The 26,061-nt window shown below is 38.5% G+C and overlaps 1 protein-coding gene and 1 long non-coding RNA gene across 2 annotated transcripts; one reads left to right on the forward strand and one right to left on the reverse strand.

Annotated features, from left to right (window-relative positions):
• The first annotated feature begins 6,156 nt into the window (after nt 1–6,156).
• Nucleotides 6,157–7,845, forward strand: LOC120433865. The gene is made up of 3 exons (XR_005608801.1): nt 6,157–6,335; nt 6,503–6,592; nt 7,063–7,845. It is a non-coding gene; the product is annotated as an uncharacterized LOC120433865 (long non-coding RNA).
• An 81-nt stretch (nt 7,846–7,926) lies between these two features.
• Nucleotides 7,927–25,173, reverse strand: LOC116309804 (tetraspanin-8-like). Its single transcript, XM_031726506.2, has 9 exons — nt 24,877–25,173; nt 24,128–24,193; nt 23,682–23,795; nt 23,494–23,568; nt 23,278–23,376; nt 12,418–12,504; nt 9,625–9,684; nt 9,298–9,381; nt 7,927–9,200 (listed from the first exon to the last, which is right to left on the reverse strand). Exons 1-9 carry the CDS (start codon nt 24,955–24,957, stop codon nt 9,096–9,098), a joined length of 771 nt encoding a protein of 256 aa, XP_031582366.1. The 5' UTR covers nt 24,958–25,173; the 3' UTR covers nt 7,927–9,095.
• Nucleotides 25,174–26,061: the final 888 nt, after the last annotated feature.

Genomic DNA, 26,061 nt, shown 5'->3' on the forward strand with positions numbered 1-26,061 from the left:
ACTCCAACATTTGTGAATGGAGCTGTGTCTGGCAGGACTCTCTCTGTGCCATCTTTTGTTCAACAAACTTTCCTCTGTTGCATCTACACATGATACATCGGGAGATTATTTTCTTGGCAGCCGAATTTGCATTTACTATCCAGTCTTTTTGTCTTAGTTTTGACAGGATTTACGCTCTTCCTGCATGTCCCAACTTTTGACAGATATGGCGTAAAATCAATGTTGACACATTTATTCCCCCACATCCAATACTGGGTCGAGCTTGTAGAGAGAACTTCCCTTGGAGACTGCTTTGAGGCAATTGCTTATTGAAGCCATTTCAGTTTTACATTTCTGTTGTTGTGCATGCTGAATAACAGCTTGTTCTGCTTTGGCCAAATCTTCTTGAGTCAGATTTTCTTTCTTCAGAGTGGTGTTAAATTTTTCCCATTCTTGTTTCCATTTCATTCTTTTGACTTTCCAGATCATTTTCATTCAGATCTGCGGCAACAAACTCTTTCCTCTTTTGTCCCAGAAACACCAATGTCTCTTTCAGCTCTAAAAACCAGGCTACTGAGATTTTAAGTTTTGTCCAAGATGAGACGTAATGAATCAGACAGCTTGTAGCATCTTGTGATTCCTTCACAAAAATGCTTACTGTCAGGTCCTTTGTGACCTCTGGGTCATCTGCAGGAATTGCACTGTGATCCACATCCAGTTTAGGCCATTCCTCCTCTGACTTGTAGAGAAATTCTGGCCTATTTATCCATCTCCTACATTTGAGGAAATCCTCAGCTTTCATGCCTCTGGATGCATCATCTGCATGGTTCTCCTTAGAGGAAACATATCTCCACTAATTCACATCTGTTGCTTCTCGAACAACAGAAATTCTGTTTGCAGCTAAGGTATTAGATCTTCTGGCTTCCTTGGAGATGTATTTCAGTACTGTTTAACAGTACAGGAGTTCAAAAAACAGATTTTTCAAACTTTTCCTGCAACTGTTTTCTCAGAAGTTAGTTCACTCGAACTGCAAGAACTGAAGCTGTCAATTCCAGCCTGGGAATTGTAGTTTGCTTAAAAGAAGCAACTCTAGCTTTTCACCGGGTTAAAGGCAACATGTGAGATGTTATTCTTTTCCAGTTTTAAATATGACACTATCCCATAACCATCTTGACTTGCATCAGAAAAATGATGAAGTTGTGCTTTACCTGGTCTTCCAGTGGAACTTGGTTTAAGAAAGCATTCCACTTTGAAATCAGCTGGAGCTCTTTCAGCCAGTCACGCCCCCGCTTAGAGGGAGAGTGGGGAATAACTTCATTCCACTTCAAATTTGCTCAACAAAAGTTCTTGTAGCAACAATTTAGCTCGCATACTGAAGGGAGACAAGATTCCCAAAGGATCATGCAGTGAGCCGATCACAGACAAAATGCCCCTTCTACTTGGTGGACGATCCTGCAGAGAGGTTCTGAACTTGAACTTATCTGTTTCTATGCACCTCTATAAACCCAGTGCTCTCTCAAATCCAGACCCTTGATTTCCTTTGCTCTCCTTTCCTTTGGGATTGAGATGTGCACTGTGCGACTGTTGCTGATCCATTTTGAAAGCTTGAATCCTCCTTTAGTGCAGATATCAGCCTCTTTATATTGTGCACTGCCTCTTCTTGTGAAGCAACAGATTTTAAACAGTCATCCACATAAAAGTTCCTTCTGACAGTATCCATCTGTAGTGTGGTTATTTTGAATATAAGAGAAAAAGAAAACTCTGACAATAATAATAATAATAATAATAATTAATATAGAAAATACCACCACCAAGAGATACCAGCTTTTGAAGATGGACAGCACAGCCATGGTTTAAATACAGTCAGAACAAGCAGAACAAAAGGTTTCACACCTGTGGAATTTCTCCCCACCAAGTGCCTGTTCATTTTTTATTCAAATTAGTTTTACATAGATGTTAGTGTTTCCTTTATGGTCTTTAAATGCATACACTACACTGTACACGTCTACATTAGAGACATTTCTATTACCGGGCTGCTTGACAGCAATTTAGAAGTGGATGCAAGAGCAGATAGAGCATGTTATAGTTTCCTTTTTAATATGATGGACTGAACACAGCCAGTATCTGCTTTTGTCTATGCAAAGATGAATCTATTACTTCCTGTCTCTACTGTTTCAAGATTTAACTAAAGTGTGCTCAACTGTAACTGTCAGGATATGTTTATTCCAGCTCTCATAGGGCAAAGAAATTAAACGGACTTATGAAATGTTCTTTATTTTGGTACACAATGTGAAATTCATAATTTTCTTACAAATAAAACTATAATGACAAACTCACATGCATAAGATGAGAGCACACTGTTGGTATTGACTCTGGTACTGCAGGCAGCACTTTATCATCATTATTCTCAGCAGTCAGACCATCTACAAGTTCTAGATAATGTTTGACAACCGGGAAGCACTTTCTCTTCAGAGCAGGACCGCGCCAGCCTTGTCCCAGGTGGACGAGGAGAAGCCTCCCATCACCCTGTAAGCAGACAGATATGGGCCAAAATCATCATCCGGGGAGCTGTCCTGGCTAATAGCCCTCCCCCAACACGGCTGCACCCAGTAAACAACAGTGGAGATACACTACTCCAAAATTAGGCAGAGGTGCCCCTCTGTCCTTATGATCACACGCATTATCTCCTACTGTCGCCGCTGCTGCTGTTAGGACTGGGTCGCCACATTACACAATCTTTCAGATGCCTAGCTTCTACACATTCCTTCTCATCATGTCTGGGGCCTCCTCCAGTGCTCAGCAGCTTCCTTTTAAATATGTCCCTTGACCAGCTGATAGGCCACCTCAGGACACACCCACGCCTCAGCAGGTGATTGCTATTAGCCAATTTGTAGGAGTCCTTTAAACCAGTCCTTTACGCTTTCATTGCTCTCAGGCTCCATTTGGCACCATAGTACTTTGGAACATAGTTCTGACAAATGCAGGCAGCAGTGCACCTCTGCCTGCATTTGTCAGTTAAAGTTAAACACAGACATGGCTAATATGTGAACAAGCATTCACATACATACAATGTGAGAATGGAGAAACAAGGAGATTACAGCCTGTACTATGGTGCCAAATGGAGCCTGAGAGAAATGAGAACATAAAACACATGCACACAGGAAGGAGAGGGGTGGTGGTTTAAAGGACTCCTTCAAAACTACTTGTTGAGGCAAAGGTAAGCAAGATCAAACTCCTCTGTGGAGTTTACTGAAGGACACAGATCCAGATGCACCAATAAGATTTGTGAAATGGTGACTGTGATGCATACATTTCTCTATAAGAGGCACAGCTAAAATCAAAAGAATTATCAGGAAGGGGCCTTATGCAAACCTAAAATGAAAGATGAGTGAAATGTCCAGTGGTATTTTTTAACTGGCATGACATACCTGCTGAAAGCTTGGAGGAGCTGTAAAATCATGATGGACAGATTTTGCAAACAGGCCAAGACTTCCTGTGGTGGCGGAGGACCTCCTCTGGCTGAACGCAGTGCCTGGTGTGAGGTCAAAGCCCAGAGCTTTGAACACTTCCGAGCTACAACATAACAGAAACCAAAAGATTTCAGGGGTCAGCAGAATGAACAAAACAACAAGATTCACTTCAAAATAAACTCCAAAGTGTGGTTTTTGTCCTGGGAAATTAATTCATGTCACCCACCATGCATGGGCTTTTTAATAACTGGGCTGGATTATTTTGTAATTTGTCAATTTCTTCCTCCACAATTAGAAAGATTTGGCTGTTATTGGCGTTTTTGTTTTTTGTTGTTGTTTGTTTTTTCTTTTTCTTTTTTCTTTTACAGCCATCATCATTATTAGAACCAGCGTAATTTATTAATCCCTAGGGAAATTATGTTAGAGACTTTACTCACTTAAATTTTTTCCCAATACTACAGTGTTGCAGCAGAATACGACAACTTTTGAATTGATGGTGACATAGTTATTTAAATAAATCACAGCATATGTGCTGGTAAGTAATCCTAATTGGTATCTGTAGTATAATCACCATTGGAATCACAACACTCCAATAACAAAAACAACCACCTTAGATGATACAAATGAGACAACATCCTCTCAAACACAGCCCATACTTCCTGGTGAGAGTCTTCGTTCTTGTTGTCATCACTCATGACGACATCACAGGTGGATTCTCCCACCGTAGGAAGATTTGGCTGTTAAACAATTTGAAAAATACATTTCAAAACAAACAAAAATTCAAATTGCTACATCTAATTAGAAAATACATACTTCTCTCTAGGTAATGTTTAGCTCATTATCAGACTTTTTAAGACACCATAAAAATACATACCTTACTGAGTACAAGCACAATATACATCACACAAACAGACACAATAACCATAGTACATCATTAACTATTCATGTGGCTGCAAACAGTCATAATGTACAGATAAATCAATTGAATTAGGTCTTCAAATGTGCTCAAGCTGACCTGAGATTGCAGGCTCATCAAAATGGTGTTCAGCACAGAGATGGCTTTTGTTTTTTTGATCTTTTATTAAAAGCATCCAGAAGCTCTAAGGCTTCTTCAATGGCCGCTGAGACAGCTCCACTGTTTTACCTGAGAAAACACACACACACACATATGCAGTATGCCCATCAGCTGATTGCACATAAAGGTTAATCCTCACCTAACAAAAATGTGCTAAATTAAATGAAGCTAAATTAACTCTGTTTTACATCACCTAACAAAAACTGAACTATTATGAAAGTGAGCTCTGTTGCAGGGCTGCTGTATTACTGTTACAGTCAGGTGTGCCTTATAAATTTGAAACTGTCCACAAACATACATATAAATAGGAAAAAGAACTGGTGTGAATTTGAAAATAGAAGACGAGCACAAAGTGACAAAGGTCCTACGCCTACTCTTTAAATTATAACATAATATCGACACAGCAGTGAATGCACGGATACGACGTGCCCTTGACATGTTTACAATGTATATTATGGTGACTTTAATTTCTAGAGAAAGAGTTAGGTGTTAGTGCCACCTAGTGTCTGTGCAGTGAAGTCAAGCAATGACAAAATACTTTAATTGACAAACTGAAAAGAAGACGATTCTGTTGTAATGGATAGAAAGGTTTACCTTTTGTTGTTGTTTATAAGGGTGACATTTATTTATCAAGTCAACAATTTGCCCAACAGCCTGTCAGTCAGATCTTATATCAGCTAATGGAGATTTAAGTAAGTAAGTGAAATTATATTTGTATAGAACCTTTCAAGATAAAAATCACAAAGTGCTTTAGAAAAGCTAAAACATAAAACAAAACTGAACCAAAAGCAAGTTTAAAAACATGAGTTTTTAGCTGTTTTTTAAAAGAGACCACTGAGTCCACAGATGTCAAGCTCAAAGAGGCAGAGTGTCAGAGTCTGGGGCCACAGTTACAAAACCTCTGTCGCCTTTCGTTTTCAGCCTAGTTTTATGGACAACCAGCAAGCCCTGATCACATGACCCCAGGGACCTGCTGGGGATGTACGGATGTAAACGATCTCTGATGTTGATTTTGGTGCTTGTCCATGCAGAGCCCCGAATGCCATAGTCATAATCTTAAAGTGGGGAGCTAATACAGCTGGATCAGCAGGTGCGTGAGTGCGCGAGTACTTAGAAGACTTGGTCAGAAACCTTGCAGCAGCATTCTGAACAACCTGCAGATGTTCCAAGGAGGCCTTACATAAAAAAGTGAACAAACAATTACAATAGTACAAAATGAGATGAAACAAATGCATGTGTAACAATTTCCAATTCAGAGCATAACACAATGGGACTCAGTTTGCATTTTCACTTGTTCTTCTGGCAGTTTCAAACTTAAAAGGGATTCTTGCAAATCTGGTAAAAAACCATAAAAAAACCAAAAAAACAAAATACAATTTATGACAAAAACAAATAGATCTTTCTTTCTGTATTTCTGTGTGTGTGTGTGTGTGTGTGTGTGTGTGTGTGTGTGTGTGTGTGTGTGTGTGTGTGTGTGTGTGTGTGTGTGTGTGTGTGACAGTATGCAGTTGGAGTGATTTTAGAGAGTATCGTCTTGTTGGTGGTTATCATTCTATTATTCATAGGACTGGCTTCCCACCCTGAGGTATTACCGAGTTGACTTTAAAATGTGGAGATTCTGTGTTTTCTTTTGTGTGTGTGTTTGTTTAGTTGAATCCAAAATGTGTTTTAGAAGATATTGTTTGTAATAATATTTTTAACAATACTTTGTTTTTGTTGTGCAGCTAGTTGAAGAGCTGAAGAAGGAATACCTGAGGCTTTTGCCGCTGACGGAGAGCAGCAAAGAGTTGCTCGACGAGTTACAGACAGATGTAAGAAACCTTGTAGTTTGAGGTTGCGAGTCAGGATGTCCATGTTTTTGCAATTGCACTGTAGCATACCTCTGTTAATACCTGTAGCCAATTTGAGGTAATTAGGAAGTGGTTGTTTTGCAGTTGTCTCTAAGTATCCTTATGTTCTCCTTTGACTTCCATCTCAGTTGGAGTGTTGTGGACTTCAGGGCTACCAGGACTGGAAATCCAACATCCCAAAATCCTGCCTTTGCACCAAAGAGTCCACTAATTCGTGTGTAAGTGTGAAAGCTAACATGCCTACACTGTGTTCTTCTGTAATAGGACCTGTTGATATACGGATGTAATTATTAGTAGGATTTATTCATTATGGAGGGGCAAATGATTATAAAACACTTGAACTTGTTACCTTTGAAGTGTTGCTTCGAAGATGGGGACTAGTTCAGTGACCTCCTGTATCAGCTGCTAACTTCAAAACAACTTTAATGAGTCGAAATGGTAATAAAAAGTCAACAAGGCAGAGTCGGCCTGCCATCACTTTGTGATCGAATGGCATCAAGTTGGCAATTACATGCAATCTGTTTTGGATAATATGGCAGTTAAGTGGGATAAATTTGCAAATTTGCTCTCCACATACACCAAAATTATTCAGATTTTTTAAAATTACAAATAATTTTTTAAACATTACTCTGGTCTCTGTTATCCCTGGTTGTCATCCTTTTTTTCATAAAATGATTATGTTTTCTAGGTGGAAACTCTTGGAGGCAGCTGGGAGGAAAATCAGACTGTTATGATTTATGAACAGGTATTAAAGACATTCTCATCATTTTTCCAGGAACTTGTGTAAACTCTATAAGCTGTTATGGCAAAAGCAGGCAACTACACCACCCTCACAGAGCCTCCAGACGACTTCCGATGTCTTTGCTAGTTCTGATGCTTCCAGCAGTGATGGCCATTATTTAAACATGCTAAATAATAAATATATTTATGACAATTGCTTATATTGAATATATCCTACATATCCTACAAGTGCATTATGGACTATTTTATTATGACTTTGTGAATTTCAACTCAGTTGATTGAGATTATGGATCTGAGATATCAACACGGAGTGAAAACGCACGATTTAAATGTAATATAACTAAACATCTAAACATGTATCTAAAACAAACTGAATATTATGTGTGAATTGTTTTAATACTTTCTGATTTCGTAGCTTTTAATTTTTCTACACTGTGTAAATTTTGGTTTGTCTATGTTTCTTTTCTTTTCTTTTCTTTTTTTTAACTTTTTTTTGTATATCCAGTTTTACATTTCTACTTTATGTTCATTTTTTAATACAATGTGATTGTTATATACTGGTAGTTAGCATGAGGTGCCTTTTTTCACTGCACTGTATCATTTAGGACAGCTGCCAAAATTTAATACATTTAAAATGGATACAACTATCATTTACATACCTCAGCATTTGCTGGTGGGTTAACCGAGCTGTTAGCATCATTACGAGGACGGGCAGTTTCAGTTTTGTAGGAAAACAAAATAAAATGAAGACGTAAAAAAAAAGACAAAACTTGTTTTATTCGTTATATTTACAAAATATTACATCATGTCATGCCAATTAAAAAAAAAAAACGGTGTGTGACAGAAACAAAGACACCATACGTTGCCAGAACATGTGTATATTAGGCAATAATGGTTAAAGTGCACAGGTAGACACTGGATCTGCTGCTTCAGATTAAATTAATTTGACAATATATGAGTCGAGTAGACGTTTCAACAGCAGGCAGCTCATGCAGCAAGTTAAAGTAGACGCGGCGTGGCATAAAGGCTTCTTTGGTGAGAGTTGCATCAGTTGGAGCGTTACAGTCTCTGCAAGAATGTGGGTGGCACATTTTCCTACAAGAGCCTCTCACAACCTCTTTGCAGCGGCCTTGCCAACATCTGTGCAAAACCTTCAAATCAAAGAGGATTTTACTGCGTGTCTACTGTATGTGCAACAAAACAGAATCCCCTCTTCTCCTCCTCCTCCTCCTCCTCACCCACTCCTCTCTCCTGGGCATGATCACACAAGCTCGAATTGTTACATGTGCTTTAAGAAAAACTGAAATCTACAACAAGGTTTCAGATATTCAGTGTGCATAACAAGGCATCAAAACATTCTGCTGTCCCCGAGACGTGTGAATCATTCCCTTGTCTCACCTGATTATGCAGTAATATGCATGGCTAAATCAATAACTGAATCAAAGCACTTTGTAAACAGTGTTTAAAAAAGCTGCTACATAAAGCTTATTAATATTATTATCTTGCAAAGATTATTAGTTGCTCTAATGCTTGAAAGTCAATGTGTGCTTAAGACAAGTATTCGTATTTCATTACGCCATCTTGACTTGAGGTACATACGTCAAAACTCAGAACTTACAGTTGGGTTCGGTGAGGCAAGCTTTCAATAAAACATCGAAGCAGATTAATTATTATTAGATTAATATCTGCCTTTTGAAAGCCTCACTGATATATATCCAAAGTCTTAATGTACAGAACAAAAAGCCAGAAAAAAACATAAGAAAATGTGATAACTAGTTCAGATTGATTAATGTCATTAAATTGCACTTTTTTTTCTCTCTCTTTTTTTTTTACAGCAGTAAGGCAGAAGAGTCATTTAAATCTTATCTACTGTGCGTAAGTAGATTACTTTTAGACATGCATTTAAACATCAACACATAGAAAAACCATAAGATAGCCAGGTTATAGAAATTAGGATGTGTGTATTAAAACAGCAGGGGGCTAGAAAGCACCGGGAACGTATCTGTTTGATTCGAGAAGAGCCATAAAGTCATGTTTCCTTCTGATCTGGTCCATCAGCTTGATGCTCATAACAAGTAAAATAACCTGGAATAGAAAAGAAAAGTTAGCACAAGGAAAATATTTCAAGATGCTTTTCACCAACATATAACAATATATATATATAAAAACCACATACACATACCCAAAACACTCCGCTTCCAAACTGTATACCCATCGACAACGAGAATGCAAGCTTCAGCTCAGAAACGTAAATTGGAAGGCAAGGCTGTGAACGGAAAAGTGAAAGTACAGGCGGGTAGGGGAGCATAGTTAGTTTTGACTCCATCTGTGCCAGATAACAAGATTATATCAATATACTTTAAGTATACTGTGCAGGAAGGACACCTCCAGCAAAGTGGTGATGATTCACTGTGCAGGGGTTAAAAAACTTTGCCTAGAATTTAAAAATCAGAAAGAAAGTCTACAAGAAATCAATCGATTTTTTTATTTTTAAGAATTTTCTTTTTACCTCTTGATAAACATAGTGGTTCTTTGGAGCCCCGAGTGTGGCGCTGCCTCGTAGTCGAATCTGTCGAAGAGTACAAAATCTCACTGCACAATGCAACAAATTGAGGACAATTTCACCAGTTTTGGTTTTAGCTGTGCCCGGCGTTGATTGTTCCTTTCAGCACAACACACTCTCATGCTGATGAAGCTACACTGAAACCCAGAACTAAAAAAAAACATAAGATGATTAAGGTTTAGAACTTCCCAAAAAACTAGGTTCACTAAAAGATTATCTAACTAGAAGAACCCAGAATGAGGTTAAACTGTATGCGAACCCCAACCAAGTACCCAAAGCCTGATTTTTCTTTACTAACAAGTACTGTAACTCCTTATTTAAACACAGGGTGGCATGGTGGTGCAGTGGGTAGCGTTATTGCTTCACAGCAATCAGGCTTCTGCTTTGAGCCACATCCTCCAAACACTGATGGTACTTCCTCCTACGGTCCAAAGACATGCACACGACATGTAGGTTTATTGTGCATTAAACTGTGCATATATGCGAGTTAGATAAAGCGCTTTAACTGTATAGAATGAAGTGGTGTATGAATGTATAGATAAAAATGTCACATTAATACAAAATGATTAATTATATTTATTAAAAAAGATGGAAATGCCCGGGTTAGATCAGAGCTATAGTCCTTGCCATTTTTTTTATCAAGTAAAAAAATAAAATATGCACAGTTAGCTTAATTGTTAGAAATTGTGTTGTCATTTAGGGCCAGATTAAGTAACTGCACCAGTGAAAAACCCGTTTTTGGCATCAAAAAGTCACTGTGGGGTTTACCAAAAAACCACTTTTGTGAAATAAAGCCACAGGGCACATTAACTTGATGATACATTTGCAAAAACAATGCCCCCATGAGAATGGAAAGTCTGATGGGTGATCTATTAATGCACTCATTTGTCCACAAAGACGCAGTTACTTCATATACAAATACAGGTGCAGATTCGTGGCTCCAAAACATGTGCAGCTGATGAGGAAGTGAGGACGAGCAATTTATATCCCAACAAAAATGATAGTGTAAGCTCAAGCTTTACACGTGCCTCTAAATGAGAATAAGCTGAAGAAAAATGTTTTTTATATAACTGTGAACTCACCTTTTCTCCAAAGGACAGAGTGTAGGATTATTATTCAGATAAGAGCTGTGTTATTGCAAACCTTTCCACCACATAAACCTGAAATCTATGACAGCTGCCCTCTGTGATGCACAGAACACCAAACATTATTTACTATCAGATCATGAGTCGTCCCTGCATTAATTAAAATTTGTTCCACATGCACAAATATGCACATTTTTCTTGTTTTTTTCTGGAGTCTGTCTGACACACTAGCACAGTTACGTTAATCGCTGTATTTTGGCAGACATTTCAATATGGCTCCAATGTAGAGACTTTTTTTAAAAAGAGAAAATACCCAAAAGCCACTCTGTGTGCGCACTGCTGAGAAAAGACATCCAGAAACTTTTTAATTATGTACCAATCTCGTTCTGCTCATTTTCAATGAAATACGAGCATTAATAGTGAGCGCAAAAAGAAATGGCTATAAACATGCAGGATGAAGACTCTGTGAAAACTGAAAGAACATATAGTACTGCTCTCATGGCTTTAAGTCGTCCACACATCACAGTTACACGCTCTTTCTGATAACATTTCCCCTTCTCATTCCCAACTATCGCAACTCACACAACTAAAATAACACATGCTTTTTTTCAGCATTAAATTTAACATTGGACTGCATGCTACAAAAGTTAATAAATGCAAGATTGATGTTCTCCTTCCAAAACTTTGTGCAGTGATAGGGAAATTCCTACTAATACATATACAGTAAGGCCAACCACCAAAACATCTTTCTCTGCATTTCAGTCAGAAAACTGACACTGCACCCCTTTGTTAAATCCTGACAGCAGCTTTTTAAAGCCTAAAGAGGGTTTCACTGTGGTGCTGTGTTAGTGAATCTGGCCCATGGACACAGTTATTTTTGCAGTTGATCTCATTAAATATGTATTTAGATTCCCTTTCAGAGCGCCGCAGGGGAGCAACAGCACGAATGCAGGCAATCGGGATATTTTTTAAAGTGAGCCAACAGATTTGCAGCGTTTCAGAGTCAAATTCATGCTACAAATTACGGAAAGGTTAACAAAATCATAAACGTAAATGTCTGACTTTGACAGAAAATGGTCGAAATAAATAGCCCAAATGTGTACGTACTTGCATGATGTGCCGAGAGCACTAAATAGCACTTACTTTTTTACCATTAACTATATTCCTTTTACATTAGAGGCTTACAGTGTAGATTCAATTCAACTTTAGTTTCCATTTAGATTTTTTATTGAGGTATGCCTGAATCTTTTTCGGAAATGTCTCAAATGCAGTATTCCATTAAAACTGTATGAGTTCTACTTTGCTCTGTGGATAAACAACAACTAGTTAACCTGAATCCAAGACAACTTAAGCTATATACAGAGTCAAAGAGGAATAAATAACTACATTCATCGTATTGCTAGTTGGATATTTAAATGAAAAAACTGCTTTACTTGGACTCAAATTACACTGGCACTTGCTATGGGGAAAACCAATTGTGTAATACCAGTTTCACTTCACCAGTGAAACTGGTATTATCTGGGATCATTGAAAACGCTGAACAAATCTATCGCTAAATATGTCATTAGTACCTCAGTTTCTAGAGGACAATGTGTCGTTACAGGACCAGAGATGAACGTAATGACCACTGTTCTTATAAAAGAAAGACACTCACGCATTTTCCTGGATATTGGCAGTTACAGGATGGAGGAATGGAAGAGCCCCAGTCTTTGTAACCTTCGACAAGACCGCAGCATTCCAACTGGAGGTGACACACAAACAAAGGTTCAAAGCAAGTCCAGCAGTAATTGTTTTTTTGTATCATTTAGTAAAAAGTTGCAAAATTCTTTAAAGTTTCATTAACACAAGGTGGAGCACTGATTTTGTCTTTATTTCAAAGACACCAATTTCAGGGAGGCTCGTGGTGTCAGAGGGAGGGTATTGTCATGAAAGCAATGGGCCTGAACATCGCTACTGTAATGCGCCTGTTCTTTTGTTTAAGCATAATGGATGCAACCCAACATTTCCTTCCTAAAGGAATGCATGAATGCATGTCAAATTAAAAAAACCAAAACCAAACAACACTCACGAGTGGTCAGTGGTGACCAGAAAACAAGTAATAGCAGATGTTTCTGGCGTGCATGATTGACAACAAAGCACTTTCACACTAGCATAGTGTAGCTAGCACAGCTGCACTATGCTAGCTGTATACAAAAAAGGCAAAAGTCAACAGTTAGCAGAGGCAGGCACACTTTAGATCTTTTTAATACTCAAAAAGAGGTTAGTGTTTTTAACATACATCATGCTTTTATGTTCAAGTATCCTAACATACTGTAGATTCAGGAGTTGCTAAAAGTTGGCTGAGACAAACAGGGCACAAATAAGTCATGACCTTTATCATAATGATACATTATGGTTTCTGTTTACAGTTCCACAACTAGCAACACTTATCAGCCAAATTGGAATGAAATACAACAAAAAGTCTACCACGCCTCTTGCTCTATGGTAGCTGGAATAGACTGCACACCCCCCGCCAATATAAGGATAAGTGTAAGAAAATGGATAAATGGCCAATCAAATTCTATTTTACATTACAGCGGAATATACTGGGTTTGGGAGCTAGCAGGGAGCGTGAACTTCAGTTTCTTCAGTTTGTTTCTAAAGGGAATAAGCAAGTATATAATGGTCCGTGTAACAGTTACCACAGAGAACCAAGGTTGTATCGCCAAAGTGTTTGAGATGTTTGTACTGGAGAACTTAAACAAATAGTATTAAAAACTTGGCCCTAACATGGGGGAAATAGTTATTTGATTCCCTGCTGAAATTATAGGTTTGCTCACTTACAAAGAAATAAACTGTTTCATTTTATTGGTGACAGACCAGAAAGCCAGAAAAAACACATCGCATAAAAGTTTGTGGAATTACAGGGATTATTTTATATAACCATCATCTTATCATTGCATTAATTATCATTTCATCAAAGTGTTTATTGAAGTTGCTGGCATTATGGTATAATTTATATTATAGGGGTTATCATAATCAAATATTAACATGTTTATTACAGGTGCAGTTATAACTACTTTAAAATGATTGAGTTAAATATATATATATATCATAACTCATATGCTGAGTATATTGGTATAGTAAAATAGTAGCTGAGCAAAGGCCTGAATGTATTCAGCTTCTTGTGGTATTTGAGTTTGCTTAGTTACAGGTGACGGAAGGATGTCCAGTCCATGGTGACCTCAAAGGCCTTAGGTCATCACTATATTCGGAAGAGTATGCCACAAGGAGGAACCTCTGTGTTTGCATTTAATTCTTAAAATACATGAATGTTCTGTACATGCAAATTATGTGCTTGTAAACGCAAGAAGGGCGTTACAATACCCTGATGTTATAAAAGCAATCTAGAGTGTATTTTGGGTAGAGATGTACAACTGTTTTGCAGTTTGCACCTCTCCACGCCGGGCGTGAATTCATTAAAATCAATTGTTTGAACCACCTCTTCTGGACCATCATTGTTTTACTCTCATCCTCAATTTCGGACCCGTAACATTTGGTGCATTGGCCGAGGGTTGAGGGAGAAAAGGTGGAGGTTGAGACCGAGAGGGTCCAAGGTGCTCAAACAGGCAGACACGAGTCAGTGGTCGAAGTGAGTGGACATAAGCCGGCTTATTCAAAGGTAAGGCACTACCTGTTGAATTATTTCCAAACAGTGCTGAATTGGTTATGACAAAATTGAAAGTCTACTCACTGAAAATTACTGGTAAAGGTCTGTTTTGGTTTTGGTGAAAATCTCATGAGAAGTTGAAGTTGAAGTAATGATAAGAAAAAGAGTAAAAGTGAGTTAGAGTCTCACTAAAGGTACCGGGTTAAAGTCCCAAAGGAATAAGAATAAAGAGGATTGAGAATGAAGAGAATTTAGAATAATAGGTAATTGGTGAAGTTTGTGACATTAAAGTCTCAATTGAATATAAAGCCGGGCTTGGACACCGATATGGTGGGTTTGTGAGTTTTGGGGTGTCTTCAAAATAATTAAATTGTATAGAACGGGACTCTGGGAGTCTAACAAGTGCATTGCTCAGACGTAACGGTTGCCAAGGTCAAGGACGCTTAGACCTTGTCCTCAGTTGAGGATAGTCAGTTGGTCACTGTGGAGCTTGGGGCACTCCAGAATAACTAGTGGTTGGACCACTTTGCCGTCCGGGACGGTGGTTTGCACTTTTTGGTCAGTAGAAACCGGGTTTCGGGCGTGTAACTTTAACTTAAAACTTCGGGGAAGCCTGGGATGTGAAATGTCCCCAAAACAGAGCTTTTCGGCAGGGGTTGAGTTGGTTGACGCTTTTAAATTGTGTAGGGTCTTAGATATTTGACCACGGTCCGGGGCCGAGACTGGTTAAATTGATCACAAAAACTCAGGGAGTTTGTCCCTTGGAGGTTAATTTAAAATTGTCTAAATTGTGTAGGTTTTGGAATGAGAGGCCTAAAATCTGTGCAGTTGTAATCATAGGACGTCTGTGTAAATATATTAAGAGACTTGTCTGAGTCTGTGAGTCAGGCTGGTATTATTTTTAGACTGTGTGTGTGTGTGTGAGAATGCAAATAAGGCAGCTGAGAGGTCAATAGAGTATGAGGAAGTTAATAGGGACTGCTAGACATTGCTGGTGCACGTACTTAAGACGCTGGTTTTGTTTATTACAATATGTAAGTAAAGTTTTATTTCTTGCCATGACTGTATGACTTTTGAGGGTTTTGAGATAGGATACATAAACTGTTGATACTTAAGACCGTTACCTGGGTTCTGAGAACTGAAATTGAATTTGAGATAATTTAATTAATAAATATGTCTGTAAGCCATGTGTGTTTTGGGGTGTCGAAGTAAGATGTTTTAGGATTTTAGATGGGTTTTGTTTCAGTTTGAGATAATATATACAGTTACATTTTCTGTGTGTGTGTTGTTGAGTGACAACATGCGCAGTTTAAATTGGGCGCTGTCCCTTCCTCTTTTTAGTTTCAAAACACAAAGGCTGTTAGATTAAAAATTACTGTGAGTAACGGTTTGACTTTTGACTAGGAAATAATATGCTTACTTTTGGGTCTATGAAGATATTTGACCTTCAGTGATGTTATGAGAGGTTTCAGTTTTCTTTTTCTTTTTTCTTTTGACTTGCTCTTTCTGATCATGGAAGGCATGTCCAAAATACTCGTATGAAAGCGTATTTTGTGTGATTTTAACTGTGTGAATGCTGTCAGTATTTGATTTGAGTGACTGGGTGATTTGTCTGAGTAAGTGAAAAGGGGAAGTCTGAGAGAGAGAAAGGCAGTGCGTGTGAGACGATTTATGGCGTCTGAAAGAGGTTAGAGCATTTAAAAGGTGTGTATGGAATAAAGGAGTGTGAAATATATTTCTTGTGTGATGAAAAGTAGGATGTGCTAAAGTTTGAAAGTGTTTTAATTCAAGAAAACAAAAACAAAGGAGTTAGATTAGTTTGAGGAACAGGAAATATTGCTCGGTGTACCGGGGCTGCAGCGACAGGAAATAGTGAACAGGAACTGTGCATGCCCATATATGGGAACTGAGTGTGTACAGAAAGAACACAGAGAGAGAGATTAACTCTAGGCACATGAAGCAAATGAAGCCTTTAAGAAAAAAAAATGAATATAATACTAATTATATGGTTTAGTGTGTCAATACAGGTGGGCGTCTTTCAACTTTGCAACCTTGAGTTCAGCAGCAGAAAAGTAGATTAAAAGAATTGGGAGAATAAGCCAATTTTGGCTCGAAATTGTGCGGCTGGATCTCTCACTTTGTCCCTGAAGCGGAGAAGAAGTTCAAAGGACAGTTAATCGCCTGATGAAGACCGATAGAACATCGTGGACTTGAATACAGCAGGCAAACGACAGTGCCACTGATCCAGTAACACTGATGACGACTGACGACCAGTGTAATGTAACATGTACTGTGAAAATACAGGCTGGGCAGTTGAACAGTGGGATAAAGAATTGTGGAAGAGCACTACACATTGAGTGATATTTTGCCATGCTGGGACTTAATCTGAAAGAAAGACTGTAAAGAAACAGAGAAGAAGACAACAGCTGAGTTGAGACTGTGTTTATGGGAGCTTTGAAGCCCTAACAGGACATTGTGCAGAGAGGACCAGTGAGAGATGAAGCTGGACGAGTTTGACTGCGAGAATATAGGATATAATTGGATTGAAAATTGAAACCTGAACTCATGAATTGTTTAGGGATGTCCACCACAGCATAACAAAGAGGTAAACATTAGAAAAGGTAAGAATAATGAAAGAAATAATTGTCATTACCTTAATGAATAGAAAACACACATACAAATTGTTACATGTGAGATTATTTTTGAAATGAACCAGAAGTGAGATAGTTTGAATCTAAAGCTCAGTGGTGAAATGCATAAATTAAATATGAATATATAGGATGCAATGAAGAAACAGCTTACACGTAGTGTACATTAACATGAATACATCGCAAGGCAACGAAGAACTCAATGAATTAATTTAATGAAGAAGCAGTTTACACCCAATTAACAGAAAATGCATTAACCTTATAAAGACAAGCTCCTGAAGCTTAATGAACAGATATTGATTAAAAACCTGGCTAAGAACATAAGCATATGCAATGAAGATCTGCTTGCTGCTTGTATGAGTGAGAGAATGGTGTGAATGGTTCATAAAATAGATGGAAAAACAAAAGAAAAGTGTCTATAAGAGTGACTCAGGAGTGCTCTTGCACTGATTGATCAAAACAAGTGATTAGTATAGAAAGAAAATGAAAATAATTCAATAATGTGATAAAGTTTAAACATGTATTTCTTTTGCCAAGTTAAATTGTTGAGATATGGCTGAGTATGGAGAAGTTTGAGAGCTTGTGTGAATGTGGACAGAGGAGCTTGCTGTGTGTGTGTGATTGAGGCCTTAAAGGAGGGGTAGATTGTTCAGAGGTGCAAATTTGATTAGGAGGTGTATAAATTAGTGTTGACACATTGTTGTAAGGTGTTAGGCTGAATCTGAGTATGGTAAAGTGCCTAACCGGGGTTATTGTTGTGTACTGAAACGGTGCAGCTTTTGGCGAGGTTTTCAGTGTGTCGAACGGGTGAAATTTCAGATTGTTGAAGATTTTTGAGGTTGTTGTTTTATTTTTAATAGAGGGAGTTTTGATAAACATGGACATGTCTAAAAGGGCCCATAGTTTCTATAACAGTGCACTTAGAAAAACCTGTCAGGTGATTTTGTTTTGTGTTTTGATGAGCTAATAATCAGCTCTCTTTTTCTCATTTTTGTTCTAAGCAGGCCTGCAAAAGAGTGGATAACAGCGCTGAAAATTCTCGGTGACCTTCTCCAGATTACAATAGGCAGAGGAGAAGGCTAACTCTCTGTCTAAAAGGGATTGCCATGAGCCAATCCAGTCCAAAAGCAGAAAGAACTATTTTCTTAAAAACAAAGTAAAACAAATAAATGAGTTGATGTTGCTGAGAGTGAAGACTGAAAATTTGCGAGATAGTCTCCACTGTCAGCAAGACCTGATGTTAATGCATGTGAGTGAATGTGTGTAAATGGATGGTGACTGGACGGACGAGGCAGACCATAGGTTGGACCGACTGGACACTGACAAAAGACTGGACTAAGGTTAGACACATGACTGATAACTTTTCTGTTTTAAGTTTTCTTTTTATAATACAGGTTGGATCATAAGTGAGGAAAAACTGAGTATGAAATGTGAAGTTCTGGTTAACACACAGGTTTTTGTTTCTAGGACGTTTCAAGGATGCAGGCTGTGGATGGAGCCAAGAAAGGATTTGACATGATGATTAATTTGATTTCATTCCTTAAATACAGGTTTGAAGGGCCGGAGCATGTATGCCTAATATGATAGGACTAAACTTTTCTTTTAATTTCCTAAGCTTGAGTGAAGGATTTTGAGTTTGTAACACATGAGATGTGTCACAAAAGGGGGTGTTAATATATGCGATTAGCTACATGAAAGGTGCTCTTTTAGGGTTACTAAGCAAATGTCTACGTGACCTTTCTGAGTTCTGAGAATAACTCTGTTAAGTTGACAGGAAACACGTCGAGACAGCAATATAGGGCAAATATGTTTGAGCTTGTAATTAAATGTGGGGCTTGAAAAGAGGAAGCAAATTTGGTACAGGACGTACTTGAGATGATCAGACGAGAGAAAGGAGAAGAACAGAGCACAAATACACCGAGTTGTTTATATTACAAAGAAGATCAAAAGCTTGTTAGACACAGGTTATAATGGAAGCATAAAAAGGGATGAGAGGAACTTTACATAACATAGAAATCCTGCAACAATTAAGTAAATTGCCCAAACACAGTGTTCAGACCGGATATGCGCTACCCGTTAAAGGGGCGAAGAAATCAGGCCTAAGTTTGAAAAATGAAATGGGTTAACTCGATAGAGGATGTTTCCAAAGGTAGAGAAAATAATGTAGGACCTTTACCAGGAGAAAGCTAATTGTATCTTTTACACTTTACAGTGTGCATTGAGGGAAGTCAGGAATAGTTTAAACTAAGATTGAGAAAGTAAATGGGGTGAAAGGGGTGTAGCTTCAGGGCAGTTCACAGCCTGGCGTGAACGCAAGGTGCTGTCACACAGCTTAAGTTATTTGGTTGATTTATTTTATGACAAAATAATAAGGAAATATTAAAAATATACAACACGTTGAGAAGATTTCTTATGTTATATTTCAGTGTTTAACATGGAAGATGCCTCTCGGAGCTTCTCTCCTGATGCTACTCCACCAAAAGAAGTTCATTTATAGAGACTATGTCAGCTCCCAAACAGACAACAACAAACCAAGATTAGCAATAAACAATCTAAACATAAATAATAACAAATGAAGAACAATACAGAATCCAAATCTGAACCAAAGAACAAAATAGTGAAATGTGGATTATTGGGTTTTTCTCTGTATATATGAAGTATTTGTAATGTGTATCTGCTAATGAAGGCTTGTAGAGGCCAGTTTATACTCACAAACGAGTGCTCAGCCAGACTGAAAAACGGAAGCTTTAGTGCACAAGGCATATTAATAAATATAGACACAAAAGAGGAACTCCCCATATAAACAACGTTCAAAAATGTGTGAAGTATAAAGTACCGAAATAACACTATATAAGTCACAGCTGATGATTCTAATGTTAGAGAGCTCTTGCAACTGGCGTCTGAGCTGTGCAGAGGTCTCTCTTAAGACAGGTACTTATGTAGGTTAGCATGAGGTTGAGTTAATTTTATACACAATGCATAACTGTGCTTGTTTAGAGTTGATGTTCTATCCAAGAGGGTTTTAAGCTTCACTGGTGAGAGTGTCCAGGTGATACATGTTGAGGGATGATGAGAACATAGCAGGTGAATTGCACGCACGCTTACAAACACACATGATTTAAATATAGGCCAGGCCAAAGGCCTGGACTTGATGCAGCTTTCAACTTTACAGCTCCTAACTTGTAGGAATGGCGTGGAGTGTAATGAATGAATGCAAAACATGCTTACAGACACAATCATAACAGGGGTTTATTTTACAGGGTAAAGGTGGACCAAAGGTTGCTTTGTTTCTGCTTAGTAACTACTGAGGTAAATGGTGTTAAAGATAAATATGCAATAAGTGAACAGGAAATGTGTGAGGGTGAGCCGGGTGAAACAAAATGTTGTAGATAATGGAAACTTGTCTAACGGGCATTAACAGTAACCTTTGCATGTTATGTATATGCTTGAGGCCAAAAGAGGCGTAAATCCAGATAGAAAACTTTGAAGTGTGCTTTTTAGCAGAGAGTCAGGCTGACAGGGGGATGGTGTGTATTTTACTTGGGTTGTGTTTAATAAGACTAAAAGCGTTGCTCACACACATAAAGAGTATGGAGATTAAATAAAGTTAATACAATGGATAGAGCCCAGAACAGGATAATATATAAGTGAAATCAAATGCAATGTATGATTTCACTTTTATTGGGAAAATAATTAGCCAAGAAATGTGTATTGAACTCTCCACATACTTTGAAACTGCGCAACTCTGAGTGGGCAATGTAATGAAGCAACTGTTACATATTTGCATTAAACTAGCCAACATAGACTCACCACAAAATGATGTAGGATGTTGCCCTGCAGCGGGGGCAGAAAATCATTTGCAAACCAGGGATCTTATGTTGATTATCATATTCTTACTTATGTACACACACACACACAGAAGGGAAAAATTTCAAAACAAAACAAAAACAACTCGCTTAACCTGTCAAGCACAGGAGTAAAATAAAAATCTTTTTGGGCTTTGTTAAAATTTCTTTAGTAAAAGTGTAAAAGGCCAAACCTAGGAAGTTCGGCAAACAGGAAAGTTCCTTGAGTATCAGGAGTTAATAGTCAGGAAACATTTCTCACATTAACGCCTTATATCTGACAAATCATTGACTCATAGATGCAGACAGACATACAAGTGCACATACATCCAGATGTGCATTTAGACATTAAAAGTGTAGAGGCATGTACACACAGATTGGCAAACCGGTACAGAGTCTAGCTGAAGAGCTTAACAAAGCAGACGTGGCAGTAGGGTTTATCATTTTGCCTGATATGATATTGGGAACCAACTTTGAATAATGACAGGAACCTGAGATGAACACAGTAAGTTAGTAGGGTGTAGCAGAGAAAGGTTGTTTGTTTTCTATCCCTTACAGGAGAAGATTTCCACTAGAGAAGGACCCAGAAAGGAGCAGAGACCACTTAAGCATGAAGTGTTTTCAAGTGGGAGCTGGTGTTTTATTGCTGGACCACCTAGAGGACATGAGGTTGTTGTCGGATTTGCTGAGTCAGGGGCGGCTAGAGAGGGTCAGAGCGAAGGTAGTGGACCTGGGAATAGTGTAGTGACGTCTTTGGAAGACGTCAAAAGGGGAATTGTGGAATTACAGGGATTATTTTATATAACCATCATCTTATCATTGCATTAATTATCATTTCATCAAAGTGTTTATTGAAGTTGCTGGCATTATGGTATAATTTATATTATAGGGGTTATCATAATCAAATATTAACATGTTTATTACAGGTGCAGTTATAACTACTTTAAAATGATTGAGTTAAATATATATATATCATAACTCATATGCTGAGTATATTGGTATAGTAAAATAGTAGCTGAGCAAAGGCCTGAATGTATTCAGCTTCTTGTGGTATTTGAGTTTGCTTAGTTACAGGTGACGGAAGGATGTCCAGTCCATGGTGACCTCAAAGGCCTTAGGTCATCACTATATTCGGAAGAGTATGCCACAAGGAGGAACCTCTGTGTTTGCATTTAATTCTTAAAATACATGAATGTTCTGTACATGCAAATTATGTGCTTGTAAACGCAAGAAGGGGCGTTACAATACCCTGATGTTATAAAAGCAATCTAGAGTGTATTTTGGGTAGAGATGTACAACTGTTTTGCAGTTTGCACCTCTCCACGCGGCGTGAATTCATTAAAATCAATTGTTTGAACCACCTCTTCTGGACCATCATTGTTTTACTCTCATCCTCAATTTCGGACCCGTAACAAGTTTTTAAATGATTTGCATGTAAATGAGTGAAATAAGTATTTGATCGCCTATAACCCAGCCAGAATTCTGGTTCGCACAGATTTGCTGTTTCACAATCGGTCAATCGATTGCAGATACTCCTGATCTCAAAGTTATGTGTGTAAATCCCAGCTGTCCACAGAATCCATTTCTTGCATTGCATCTTGCATTCCAACCTCTCCACCACCATCCAGCTTTCAGAGGATGTCAGAGACAAGATTGTAGACCTGCACAGACTCAACGAACACCTCCCCAAAGTTAAGCACACAGTTGGGTGCTTTGTGGGTGTTTTTCTGCTAAGGGTACAGGATGGCTTCACTGCACTGAGGGGTCAACAGATGGGGGAATGTACCCTTGAATGTACTTCTTCCGTTAGACAGACAGAACACGGTAGATGGGTCATGGATGGATCTTCCATCATGACAATGACCCAAAACATGCTAAGACGAATCAAGGAGCGCATAAAGAAGAAGCACATTAATGCCTACCCAGTCTCCAAATCTCAGTCCTATAGAAAAAATGTCAAAGGAGCTGAAGCAGGAGACAAGAAACTTGAAGGATTTAGAGAGTTTCTGTAAAGAGAAGTGGGTCAAACCCCCTCCTTAGATGTGTGCAAACCTGGTGACCAACTACAAGAAACATCTTATCACTGTGCTTGCCAACAAGGGTTTCACCACCAAGTCAATGACATGCAAATCAAGTTATCACTTTCATGTAATGGGATTTTCTGGATTTTTGGTTGATATTCTGTCTTTCTCCATTAAAATAAAACTATCATCAAAATCAGTTCAATTCGATTTTATTTATATAGTGCCAACAACAACAACAGTTGCCTCAAGGCACTAATTAGAAGGCTGTCCATTTATATAGACAAACTTACAAATTCAGCAGGGGATCAAATAATCATTTCCCCCACCGTATAAGTAACTTCTGCTTACTTCTTGCTGAATATGATACAGCAGTGTCTTGTTGGCTTTGCTTGTTGTAGTGAGTGGCATCATGGACAGCAGCTTGGACTCTTCATTGACCACATGTTTCTGAGGAGAGAGAAATCAACATTAAAATCTTCTCTTAGCATATTAAGACCACAGCAAAAGCTTTTTTAGCAGCTTTAGGTGACATTTTACTGCAGGGGGCTTCACATAATGCCATACCTCATAAATATCCTGGTAACTTAGTGCTGCTTTAACAATTATTGTTTGACTGGCTGCTGCCATCCCAGCTGCATACTGCACACAAACAAAATCAGTGAAAGTTTTAGTGGCAAAGAAATCGAATGAACGACTGTACAATGCAGGCACGCAGACGCACATGCACAGTAGCAACACAAACACACTTTTACCAGAATAAAACACCATCTCTTTTCTTTGAAGGCTCCAAACATGCCGAGCACCGAGAGCAGCAGGCAGCCAATCTCTATCACGTACAACATCACTACTGAAACAGTAGACACCATCTGAAGAGGAAAAACCACAATGGTGTTAAAATGATACACCGACTGGACTTGTCAGTTTTATGTAATGAATAAGCCTTGAATCAAACATTTGTGGAAGACATTTAACATTCATTTTTAAGGTTTGTTTGAGGTTAACATTGCGCTTGCATTCAGAAGATGTGCACTGAGCATGAGGATTATTCACTGTCTTCCTCAAGGACACTGATGAGACCCCTTGTATAAATCCCCAGTTGTCTCCACTGAAGCCTGACAAGCATTATTGCCACCTTCAATAAATGCACACATCTGAAACTATTTTTCCAAACCCCAAAACCATGAGAAGTCGGTCTTACTTTTCCAGTTTGTAAGATATCTCGATGATAAGCCACTGTCATTGTCAGCAAGGAGAAGCACAGCGCCTTTGGAGAGGAAGAACGCAAACATTTGTTAAGCGTGCAAACAGCTTTGAGTTAAGAGGATGTCACAATGCAGGGTGTAAGGCTCCAGAGGATGGATAAATGAAATAAATATTTGAGGTTAATAATAGGTCTGCTTGTTTTGCAGCTCGGGGAATGTGGAACTGCAAAGATTCTCAGTTTAGGGCTTAAATCATGGGTGTCACTTCTTAAAGGAGCAGCAGCTCCTTTGAGTGCAGATGGAAGACAGAAGTACTGAACAGCAAGGTAACAGCACAGCAAAACAGAAGGCCTTTACATGTGACTCAGCTGGGAAAACACAGAACACTGTAAACATTACCAATGTGAGAATACTGCATATGTGATTTGAAGGGAAGATGCTGGAGTGAAGATGGACGGAAAAGGATGGGTGTCCTTATATTAAGGCAGAAATTCATCACAATGGCGATTTCACCCCCATTTCTGATGACTTCTTAGTGTATAACCTTAAAAACACATTGGAAGAACCACACAGCAAACACTGCAGTACACTACACGGGATACGCGTGGTATAAAGATAAAACAGCATTGTTTGGTTTAGATAAATTGATCTGAGTAGGAACACGACAACAAATGAACTACTTAACCTTATAAAAAGATATCAAACAGGCCCCTGGGCTTTAAATGCAGTGATTAAAAATTCCTACCATATGGACTGAATTTGCCAAAATAAACGGCCTTTTCAGGGTCGTTTTATCCGCCACCACGACCACCGCGCTCCGCTGCATTCTGCTGCTGCTCCCCCGGGCTTTAAAACGCCCTTTTACATGGAGGAAACGTTAAGGATGTAGACCTGGGACCGTAGCAGTCAGGGCATCTGTCTGCTGTATCCGCACAGGACGTCACTGTGATGTGCTGGATGAGGGGTCTGTGCCGCTTTCAGGTGCATTCGGAAATATTGGAATCCGGGAGTAATGCTTAGCTTAACCGCGGTTAAAGGCAGAGTGGCTCTTGCCACATGGCCACAGCTAGCATCAAGGACGCGATCATATCCTCTGAACAAAACCCAGTACGACAGGCTTATTTATTCGAGCCGTCAAATGTTAATCTGTGCATGTTTAACTACAATGTGCCAGGTTTGCTGAATCCATATAGGCATACAAATGTATATATATATTTTAAAGGGATGGTTTAGGGCTGAAACACCCTTTTAGCTTAATATTCATAACTAATATTTGCATACACATGATTCATAATGTGTGCTTGCAATTGTGTATTTGCTTTATTTGCTGCTTTGTTAACCTGCAATGAGGCATTCTAATGGGCTAACAGACCTTACAGGTAGTTTTGGATTATGCACACACAGAATATTATGCATTGTTAGATGTATTTATTTAAAATTTAAAATACAGTTTAGTTTTAGCTATAGCTTTTTTTTAATCAAGACTTCGCAGTGATAATTATATAGAAAGCCTCTTACATGCTTTTAGATTGAGCTGTTGAACAGAACAGAATGTTTCCCACAACTCTGTGCATTCACATGCAACAGCAAAATGTAAAACAAAAATGCTGTATTTCACCTAAAAAGTGACAAAGTACACCCTCTATTACTTCTAAGGTTTTATGTGTTAGGATATAATACAAAGTTATGTGGTCCTTAAATGGTCGTTTTTTGTGGTCTTTAATTATGAAAATTAAGTCTGAGATGAACTGCGGGACATGGCATTACACCACGTCATTAATTATTGAACAAAAATTAAAGTAAATTTCAGATGCAGTTTTTGAAAGTACACATTGGGAGTACACCCATGACCTTATTTTGCAGCTGAATATGAACTCCTCTGTGCATCTAAGTGTTTTACAATCAAATGTGAGGACACCCATCTGATGGC

This window comes from Oreochromis aureus, linkage group 17 (genome assembly GCF_013358895.1).
Source record: "Oreochromis aureus strain Israel breed Guangdong linkage group 17, ZZ_aureus, whole genome shotgun sequence".
Taxonomy (NCBI): Eukaryota; Metazoa; Chordata; class Actinopteri; order Cichliformes; family Cichlidae; genus Oreochromis; species Oreochromis aureus.